This window comes from Plectrocnemia conspersa, unplaced genomic scaffold, assembly GCF_051122295.1.
Source record: "Plectrocnemia conspersa isolate PC_06_02 unplaced genomic scaffold, ASM5112229v1 ptg000014l, whole genome shotgun sequence".
Taxonomy (NCBI): domain Eukaryota; kingdom Metazoa; phylum Arthropoda; class Insecta; order Trichoptera; family Polycentropodidae; genus Plectrocnemia; species Plectrocnemia conspersa.
In genome coordinates, this window is record NW_028277178.1 from 13,911,264 (window position 1) to 13,921,990 (window position 10,727).

A 10,727-nucleotide genomic window follows, 5' to 3' on the forward strand; every position below is an offset into this window, starting at 1 on the left:
AAGGATCATCGACCTCGTTTGTAAAAATATATTAATGATTCGAAACCAATCTAAATCGTTGTGATACTCAAATTCTAACTAATTAGTCCCAAAAGTTTACTGACCATTATATTAAAAACGAAGAACAAGCTATAATTAAAAATATATCATAGTTATATAAAATAAAAATTAGTTGAATAATAATAAAGTCAATGTTTTTTAGAAATGACTTTTCATTATGTAAAAGTATTGAAAGAAAAATAACGAATTCCACGAAGAAAATCATGTTCAAGGGAATTTACAAATTGAAAATAAATTCAAGGTTCCTAGAAACTTGACCTTCGTCATGCGCAAGGCTAATATACTATGTTGACATTGTAACTAATAAAAGAGTTCTGTCACCTTTCTTTTACCCTTTAAATAACGATCGCGTTGTAATTAATGGTTACGCGTTTAAAGTTGCATTATTTATATTTCACCTAGAATCACAAAATTAATCTTTTCATAAACGAAAGCAGTACAGTTTGAAACTTGATACATATCACACACTTGCTCTAGTTGCTGCAAAAAATATTTAGTACTCCAGCAGTCTAGCATAATGAACTTGAACGAAGCGCCATGGAATTGGACAGAAGAAGATTTACCAAACTCTGTCATAGTCGATGATGGAGCATCGGACTTCTTGAAACAAGAGCTGAATTTTATCAAATCTAATGGAAATATTGATACAAAATTAACCAGAGAGGCTGGACGCGTACAAAGATCGCGTCTTTCTTCGGCGGATGGAAGCGCTTGCGAGGTTCATGATCAATTTTATCGAGATCATAAACTGCTGCTGGTGTTGTTTAGAGCTTTAGCTGTAATGCCCATTACTAGATCTTCTCCAGGTAAATATTTTAATTGGATTATACTTTTGGAGCATTCCTCGCATACTAGATATTATGCAGAACGGAAAAATTTAGGGAGTTGCTAAGATACTAACCTGGCTAGCGACACCTTGCAGACCGGCTCAATGCTACTAACCTACCGTATTTAGACAATTATTTCAGTACTGTGTCTATTCTTTACCATTTTCTAATATTTTATGTAGAACAAACAACAATTCTAGACGCCAATGGCTATATTCATTGACTTAAATCAATTATATATTTCAGGCACGATGACGTTCCGTTGGAATTCTTCCGCAACCATCTACGCAATATTATTTTACATAGTGGCAACTGTCGTGGTGATGGTCGTCGGTTATCACCGTCTTATGATTTTAGCGACGACTAAAAAATTTGATGATTACATTTACGCAGTCATATTTATCGTTTTTTTGGTACCTCATTTTTTGGTACCATTCGTGGGATGGGGGGTGGCTCATAAGGTAGCTGTTTATAAAACAGCTTGGGGCAAATTTCAAGTAAATCATATACATATGTATAATTGAATTATTAAATAATAAAAATTCTATTCAATATTGTATTATATATTGTGTTAATTTCAGTTGCGCTACTATCGAGTCACTGGAGAGTCTTTGCAGTTTCCACGTCTAAAAATGCTTATAGTTGTGATAAGTGCCGGTTGTTTGGTCTGTGCCATCATGTTTCTATTGGCGCTTTCTGCTCTCATGGAAGGCTTTTATCTTTGGCACACTATAGCATATTATCACATTATAACAATAATCAACATGAATGCCGCTTTGTGGTTTATAAACTGTCGGGGAATCAGAGTAGCTGCTGATAGTCTTTCAGATTGCTTCAAAAGGGTAATATATTCAATATGTTATAGCATTTTCATAAAATAATACAAACAAACTTACAGGACGTAGAAGTGGAATGTACCGCTTCAATGGTATCACACTACAGGTTTTTATGGTTAAACTTGAGTGAACTTTTGCAGTCACTAGGGCTCGCTTATGCGAGAACATACTCTACTTATTGTCTTTTCATGTAATAAATTAATATACAAAATAATATGTATGTATAGTAACGTATATATTTGAATATGATATTTTTAGGTTGATAAATATAACCGTTTCCGTGTACGGTGCTCTTTCTGAAATAGTCGATCACGGGTTTGAGTTTAGTTTCAAACAATTAGGATTGTTCGTAGATACAGTTTATTGCTCGATACTATTTTACATTTTTTGCGATATATCTCACAAGACAACATTAAGGGTTTGTATCGTATTTTTATTGACCATATTAAACCATAATAAATTTAAAAATCATATTTTTTATTAAAGATCGCACAAGGCGTACAAGATACTTTACTTGCTATTGATATGCTGTCTATTGATCTACCAACTCAAAAAGAGGTAATATTATGGTTTTTTCAAATAATGTGAATAATAAATTTATAAATTTGCAATTTTAGGTTGATCACTTCATTCAAGCTATTGAAATGAATCCAGCTATTGTGAGCTTGAAAGGATATGCTAATGTAAATAGAGAATTATTGACATCGGTAAGATTTATAAGAACAAAATGTAATATAGTTAGCTTACACAATTACTGTTATTCTATTTTAATTTTAGGCAATCACTACAGTGGCGATATATCTTATAGTTTTACTTCAATTCAAGATATCACTGCCAAAAGAAAGTCAGTAATACAGAGGATAATTATCTTCAGAATATAAAGTATTAACAAAGAATGGATTAAAATATTTTATACTGACAACAAAACTTTATCACTTATTACAATGGTTACCGTCAAGTAGATCAGCAATGTTTAATTCTTATAAAGCTTTGTACACTCGAGTTTGCTTGAAATTTGTTTTCTAAATAAATTATTATATTTTTAGAATAGTTGATTTTTTTAAGATTCGTTACCCATATATTTAAAAACTTTTTAATATTAGATTTATTTGAAATTGTTTTTAATAAATATTATATAATTCAATACGAGATGCAACTACTTCTAAATATATATATACACACACACATATTCACTCTTAGAAGAAAACTAAAAATCGATTCGGTCTAATTATACATCAATGATTCTGTAGCGACAGTTCGTCAAACAATACGTATCTTGGAACCAGTTTAAAACAGGGTTTGAGAGGAATATAATAGGAAAGCGTGATAAGACATTTATAAAAAAATATTAATTGTTGGCTTATCACACTGTGGTGTTATGGCCAAGACGGTGTAGGAGCGACGCGCACGTGGACGGGAGTTCAGTTGGTCGGAGACCGCGGGAGTGAGAGGTCCCGTTACAAGCTATTTCGGCAGCCGTGTAATGGCGGGCGAGATAAGATTCGTGGACGTTGTGAAGCCGTTTGACGGCGAGGGCGACGTGAACGCGTGGTTCACGAAGCTGGAGATGGCCGCGAAGCTGCGCGGCGTGCTGGACATCGCGCCGATCGTGCCGCTGTTCCTGGAAGGACGCGCGAGCGTCGTCTACGCCCAAGCGGTCGAAGGTGTGCGAACGGATGCCACGCAACTGAAGGCTACCCTGGTCAAGGCGTTCGGATTGGAACCGCTTGACGCATATAGGAAGGTGCAGGGGATGCGGTGGGACGGGGAACCGCCCGAAGTGTTCATGGAGGAGCTTCGGCGCACGGCCGCGAACGCCGGAATCACGGACGGGGCGTTCCTGATGCGGCATTTTCTGTTCGGGTTGCCCGCCGAGGTAGCGAACGCCATCCGAGTTCGCGACCCCGACTGGAAACTGTCGACGGCGGAGCTGATCAACGCGACGAGACCGTTGCTGAGGAGTACGTCTAGGGATCCTCGTCGCGAGGGGCCGCCTTCGGGTTTCCGCGGCGATATCGTTGAGAGCGCCAACGTGGCGGCGGTGGTAGCGTCGCGAAGCAAGCCGGGACGCGACGTTGCCGGCGGGCAGGCGCGGCGAGCGAGCTTACGGTGTTACCGGTGCGGCGGACCGCACATGGCCCGAGTGTGCGGGGACGCAGATAAGGCGCAGTCGACCGCTGAAGTGATCCGGTGTTGGCGTTGCGGAGAGGAAGGCCACGTCTCGAGAGGTTGCAAGAAGCCGGGAAACGGGCTGCGGGGGGCTGGTGCGTCGGCGGCCTCTTCGGTGCGGGAATAGCGGCGTTGCCGATCGTTGACGCAATTGTCGGTCGACGGCGAGTGCGGGCGCTCATAGACACTGGGTGTTCGCGAAGTGTGATGCGCGCGGGACTCTGTCGGGCGACGACGCAGGGCGATGTGTCAATCATTGCGGTGGACGGTTCCCGGGTTAAGTGCGTTGGGACAGTGCGAACGGATACACAGGTGCTCGGAAGAAGTGTTCGTACGTCGTACCTAATAATCAGCGAATTGTTTGCGGGGGCAGACGTGGTGCTGGGGATGGACGTTATCGCGTCGCTAGGAGGAGTGACCATCGACCGGGACGGCGTACAAGCGCTTGAAGGAAGGGATCGGCGATCGGCGGGGCAGTTCTGGGAGGACCGCCCGAGAGGGAGACAAATATCCGCAGCCGCAGTGACGTCTCAGAGGGCGATAATTCAAGACGGCGATTTCGAAGCGGAGTTTGACGGCGACGCGTGGACCATCAAGTGGGAGTGGAAGGACGGGCCGGCGCTGCTGAGAAACAAGGTGCCGAACTATGGAAGCACTGACCGACCGGAGCTGCGGGAGCAGTTCGACGCTGAGGTGAGGAGATGGATCGACGATGGCCTGCTGCAACCGTGGAGAGGGCAAGAAGGCGGAGTTCTGCCGCTTATGGCCGTGGCGCAGCCTAATAAGGGCAAAGTGCGACCGGTTCTGGACTACCGCGAATTGAACGCCACGGTGAAGTGCAACCCTGGGATGGACGCGCCGGCGTGCGACGAGACGCTCCGGAAATGGAGGCGTATGAAAGGGCCGTTGCAGCTGATCGATCTTCAAGCGGCGTATTTGCAGGTGCGCGTTCACAAAGATCTGTGGAAGCACCAGCTCGTACGATTTAGAGGGCGCACCTACTGCCTAACAAGGCTCGGTTTTGGGCTAAGCAGCGCACCAAAAATTATGTCGAAGATCGTAGAATACGTGCTGGCGCAAGACCCAGATGTGCGTCGGGGAACGGACAGCTACATCGACGACATAATTGTCGACGAGAGCGTCGTGAAGGTCTGCAAAGTTGAGGCGCTTCTTAGTGCGTACGGCCTTAAGGCCAAACCTACCGAGAGCCTGGAAGGAGGGCGAGCGCTGGGACTCCGCATCGAGAGAGACAGAAGCGGACGGCTGCAGTTCAGGCGGGGAAACGCAGTGCCAGATGTAGAGGGAGGACCTTCAATGACCAGACGAGAACTGTTCTCTATATGCGGAAGGCTGGTTGGCCACTACCCAGTAGGCAACTGGCTACGAGTGGCGTGTAGCTACGTTAAAAGAGCGTGCGAAGGGGAGGCCTGGGAAGACGCGATCGGCAAGAGGGCATATCGTATGCTTGGCGAGATTGTGGAGCGCGTGCGTAAGGAGGACCCGGTGCGAGGACCGTGGGGCGTAGTGAACACGGCCTACGCCAAAATTTGGTGTGACGCAAGCTCCATTGCGTTTGGCGTCGCGCTTGAAGTAGGTGGAGAAATCGTCGAAGACGCAGCATGGTTGAGGAAGCCGACTGACGCGAGCCACATTAACGTTGCGGAGTTAGACGCGGTCGTGAGAGGCGTAAATCTCGCCATAAAATGGGAAGTCCAGCGACTGGACATCATGACAGATTCCGCAACCGTTGTGAGTTGGCTGCGGTCGGCCTGCGGAGCGGGATCGAGAGCGAAAGCATCCGGCGCAGCGGAGATGCTGGTGAAGAGACGTTTAGGCGTGCTGCGAGAGCTCTTCGACGAGTACGAATTAAAAGTGACCGTCTACCACGTCGCATCAGAGAAAAACAAAGCGGATGCACTGACGCGCGTGAAGAAGAGCTGGATAGAGAGAGCGAGCGAGACAGTCTGTGCTGCCTCTGTTAAGGATCTGCACGAGCTGCACCACTTCGGCGTAGATCGCAGCCTTCAACTTGCCCGGATGGTGGACCGCACTATAACGCGCCGAGAAGTGGAGAAGTGTGTGCGTGAATGCGCTAGATGCCGCATGATCGATCCTCATCCGGTCACACACGAACCTGGAGCGCTCAACGTGAACGAAAATTGGACGAGGCTGGCAGTCGACGTGACGCACTACGAGGGTCGTCGCTTCTTGACGATCGTGGACTGCGGTCCGTCCAGATTCGGCATTTGGAGAGAACTTCGATCGGAGTGCGCGACGGAGATAGTGCAGCACCTTGAAGAAATATTCTTGGAGAGGGGCCCCCCACGGGAGCTGCTGATGGACAACGGTACGTCGTTCAGATCAGAGAAGATGGCGGTCATGTGCGAGAAGTGGAATGCACGGCGTCTTTTCAGAGCGGCGTACCGACCGCAGGGAAACGGCATCGTAGAGAGGCACCATAGGACGATAAAGAGGACGGCAGCTAGGAGCAAGATATCTCCACTCCAGGCCGTCTTCTGGTACAATATAGCAGCTAGAGATGCGGCGGAGGAGGACTCTACCCCAGCGAGGCTGCTACACAAGTACGAATGGAGACACCCCTTAGCACCAAGGCCCGAGCCATCCCCAGTGCAATCACCTTTCACGGTGGGCGAGAGAGTCCTGATTAAGCCTACGCGCCCGTCGTGCACGGAAGAGTGGACTTCAGGGTACGTGACGGACATCGCATCGCGGAACAATGTAGTTGTCGATGGCGTACCGCGGCACGTATTAGACCTGAGACGGGCTCCACCGGAAGACACTAACACGACCCGAGGATCCTGGCTGCAGTGGAGCGCGCCGTTCCAACCCGAATCCGAGCAACCGGCAATGGAAGATCCAGCAGCGGAGTCCACGGCGCAGTCCGAGAAGACAGAGACCACCGCTCGACCAGCGAGGAGTCGAAGACGCCCACACCGCTTGGAAGACTTCGTGATGTAGACATCAGGAGGGCGTGTGGTGTTATGGCCAAGACGGTGTAGGAGCGACGCGCACGTGGACGGGAGTTCAGTTGGTCGGAGACCGCGGGAGTGAGAGGTCCCGTTACACACACATATCGATTCACCCTACTATTGCCAGGCGCTAGGGATAGCAACAGCTGTAAGTCACGTCGGTCAGTCAATCTTGGGTCGTCTAACATACAGAAATAATAGCGTAGTCCATTATAGTATTGTCCTGACACCAAATTTAAACTCTAGGTTGTTATAAAATCCCAGTTGAAGACTTTGCCTTATTTAAAATATTCTCTGTAACAATAGTATACTACGTCGTCTTCTCAATAACGACGAATAATGTGCTTCACAACTGTCCCTCATCCCAAAGGTTTTATTAGTGTTTTAGTAGTAATTTTATGTATATAATGTAATGTTTTGCGTAGCCTAGTTGTTTATTTATTTATTATAGCCAAAACTAGACGGCGCGCTGGTAACACTGGCGGGAAGGTGGCACAAGGCAGCGCATTCTTTGGCGGTTACTCTTCTATATCATACATTAAACATGTAACTAAATGTAATTATTCAGTAAATAATACTGCAGCGGCTCAATATGTGTGCAATTGCCACCCGTCACCATCCGTTCGCCAAATGTCAATTATTTTCTAATGATTGTGTTGTATTCAATTTTATAATGGCTTGAATAGCGTATGCTTCGGCAAACCTAAGATACTCACAATTTGTCCCCTAAATCTACATATAGCTTTTCAGCGATTACTAAGCACTGTCTATTTTTTTACATGTTTAGAGTCAGCCTTATGTTATTCAATGTCTTATACATTTTTTTTTTATTTTCTATCCCTCATTTTTTAATTAGGGTGCCAGTTTACCACATGCTGGAGGCCCGTCACACAAGTATGGGAGAGTAATACGAAATTTTTACAAGGAGCAGGGACTCTCAGGGGTAGGCAGCAGAGATAGTGTTGACATCCCTAGCGAAGTTGTCAAAGTCCTTCTAGACGCACTGGTGCTCCTGGAGGGTGGTAAATCCGGTACTGGGTATATTTGTCTAGGGTAGATTTGGGTTTGAACATTTTATATAATAAGGTGGTTTTTGAGCGTAGCACCGTGCTAAGTAACAAATACTTTTATTTATATTTATCTGAGATACAAAAACATCATTATATATCTAGTAAGGTACTTCTAAAATAAAAAGATTCATAGTATAACTCCCATTAAAAAAATACCATTTCGGAGTTTTTTGTTCATTTTGGTATGCTGAAAAAGCTAAGTAAAGTCCTTTCGGAAATTTTGCGAAGCCAGGACCGATGTACGTATGGTTGGCCAAATAGTCACGTTATTTAAAAAAAAAAATAATAATTCCGCTATGGTCGACAATTTGTCGTATTTGGACCAGACGAAGGTTATAACTAAAACGTTTGTTCGACGCTTACAATGTTGTCTGTCAAAACTGGTATATTGAATTTTTATCAATGAAACAATAAATATTTCCTTTGAATATTACACTCCATCTTTGCAGAAATTGACATGGGAATCGACAAAGAAACGTTCGCTTCCGTTGACACAATTCATTATAAAGCCGAAGTAATGAAACGTAACATATGTATATATAACACTGTTAAACGTAATCTAAAATAAGTGTCCTTTTTTAAGCTCTCAACTGTAAAATGCGAATACGAAGCTATCGAAGATACATACATAGACAACGTAGATGACATGTTCGAAACAGGTTAAACATACTTAATAATACAGCATAGTGACACATTTTGATATGTATTTGAATTGTTAAGTATTATATGATTTCAGAAATGCACGATGTCAAAGATATACTTAAGACGAATACTACCGAGATGAACGTTTTATCTCAACAAATTGACAATGTCATCAAAGTAATAGTCCAATAATTTCAGAATTCCTGTGTATATATCTATACTTAAATTTAGCTAACTAATAAAAATTTAATTTTAGAAACCAGAAAGAGATAAATGTACCAACGTTAAACGTATGAATTGTGATTTGTTTATAAATGAGTGTAACAAATGTGGAAAGGCATTCAAAACTAAAAGACACCTTACAAAACATATGCAAACTCATCGGGATGTTTGTGATTTTAAATGTGAAAAATGTGAAAAGGCATTTAAAACTAAAAGATATCTTACAATACATTTAAAAACTCATAGCGATGTTCGTGATTTTAAATGTGAAAAATGTGAAAAACCATTCAAAACCAAATATTCGCTTTCAATACATATGATAAATCATAGTGACGACTACGACTATCAATGTAAAAAATGTGGTAAAGCATTCAAAATCAAAAACACACTTTCAAGGCATATGATTACTCATAGTGATGTACGTGAGTTTGAATGTGAAAAATGTGGAAAAGCATTCAAATGTAAATTTGGACTTACTAGTCATATGCTATCCCATAGCGATATACGTGGCTTTAAATGTGAAAAATGTGAAAAAACGTTTAAACATAGAAAAACCCTTTCAGAGCATATGATAACCCATATTGATGTTTGTGATTTTGAATGTGAAAAATGTGGAAAAGCATTTAAATCAAAATCAAATCTTTTATTACATATACGAAGTCATAGCGCTGTTTCTGACTTTAAATGTGAAACATGTGGAAAAGCGTTCGAAAGTAAATACAGACTTTCGATGCATATGGTTATTCACAGCGATATTCGTAATTTTAAATGTAATAAATGTGAAAAAGCATTCAAATTTAAATCCACACTTTCAACCCATATGGCAACTCATCGTGATGTTTGCGATTTTGAATGTAAAAAATGTGGAAGAGCATTCAAAGTCAGAAGTGCACTTTTAAGACATATGATAACTCACAGAGATGTTTGTGACTTTGAATGTGAAAAATGTAGAAAAACATTCAAATCAAAAAGTGTTCTTTCACGACATATGCAAATTCATATTGATGTTTGTGATTTTAAATGTGAAAAATGTGGAAAAACATTTCAATCAAAATCCAATTTTTTATCACATATGATTAATCATAGCGATGTTTGTTACTTTATATGTGAAAAATGTGGAAAAGCGTTATATAGTAAATATAGACTTGCAATGCATATGGTAATTCATAGCGATGTTTATGACTTTAAATGTGATAAATGTGAAAAAGCATTCAAATGGAAATCTACACTTGCAACGCACATGTTAACTCATAGTGATGTTCGCAATTTTAAATGTGATAAATGTGGAAAAGCATTTAAATTGAAATCCACACGTGCAACGCATATGTTAACACATAGCGATGTTTGTGACTTTCAATGTAAAAAATGTGGTAAAGCATTCAAATCAAAATATATTCTTTTAACACATATACAAACTCATATTGATGTTTGTGAATTCAAGTGTGAAAAATGTGGTAAAGCATTTAAAACCCAAATAACATTTTCAATGCATATGATGACTCATAATAATGTTCTTAACTGAATGTAAAAATCCCATTTTTCACGACATGTTTATACAAAATAGGTCTGTGGAGTTGGAAACGCGGTCGCATAGTTATGGCATTTTAGGTGGATCTAAAGTAATAAAAAATTGACTAACTCTGACTCCATATTATTTTCTTACATTTTTATTTAATGTAACTATTTAAATTATGAAAATATTGCTTAATGTGTATAATGTGTATTTTTTATTAAATTGATTTGTTTGAATTCGAATGTACTTAATTGTTTATTAGAACCTGTCATTATAAATAAGTCAATAGACATGATTTATGTAGATATTTTATTATAAAAAAATTGAGAATTTCGCCGGGCAAGGGGATCTGGAAAATGTAACACTTGGCGTTGCTGAAAGAAAGTCGATTGTCACAA

The 10,727-nt window shown here is 41.8% G+C and overlaps 3 protein-coding genes across 3 annotated transcripts in view; all 3 read left to right on the forward strand.

Moving 5' to 3' along the window:
- The first annotated feature begins 225 nt into the window (after nucleotides 1–225).
- On the forward strand, nucleotides 226–2,771 carry LOC148226275 (gustatory and odorant receptor 22-like). Its single transcript, XM_088204291.1, has 8 exons — nucleotides 226–866; nucleotides 1,134–1,384; nucleotides 1,469–1,729; nucleotides 1,786–1,913; nucleotides 1,982–2,141; nucleotides 2,210–2,281; nucleotides 2,341–2,430; nucleotides 2,501–2,771. The coding sequence occupies exons 1-8, from the start codon at nucleotides 578–580 to the stop codon at nucleotides 2,573–2,575; spliced, it is 1,326 nt and encodes a 441-aa protein (XP_088060417.1). The 5' UTR covers nucleotides 226–577; the 3' UTR covers nucleotides 2,576–2,771.
- A 321-nt stretch (nucleotides 2,772–3,092) lies between these two features.
- LOC148226276 (focadhesin) overlaps nucleotides 3,093–10,727 on the forward strand; it is a 600,544-nt gene continuing 592,909 nt past the window's right edge. The window contains exon 1 of the mRNA XM_088203647.1: nucleotides 3,093–6,972. The gene's annotated coding sequence lies outside the window, so the exon portion shown is untranslated. The remainder of the gene's footprint in view (nucleotides 6,973–10,727) is intronic.
- LOC148226277 (uncharacterized) lies at nucleotides 8,268–10,565 on the forward strand. Its single transcript, XM_088204209.1, has 5 exons — nucleotides 8,268–8,335; nucleotides 8,402–8,466; nucleotides 8,536–8,611; nucleotides 8,689–8,771; nucleotides 8,851–10,565. The coding sequence occupies exons 1-5, from the start codon at nucleotides 8,317–8,319 to the stop codon at nucleotides 10,336–10,338; spliced, it is 1,731 nt and encodes a 576-aa protein (XP_088060335.1). The 5' UTR covers nucleotides 8,268–8,316; the 3' UTR covers nucleotides 10,339–10,565.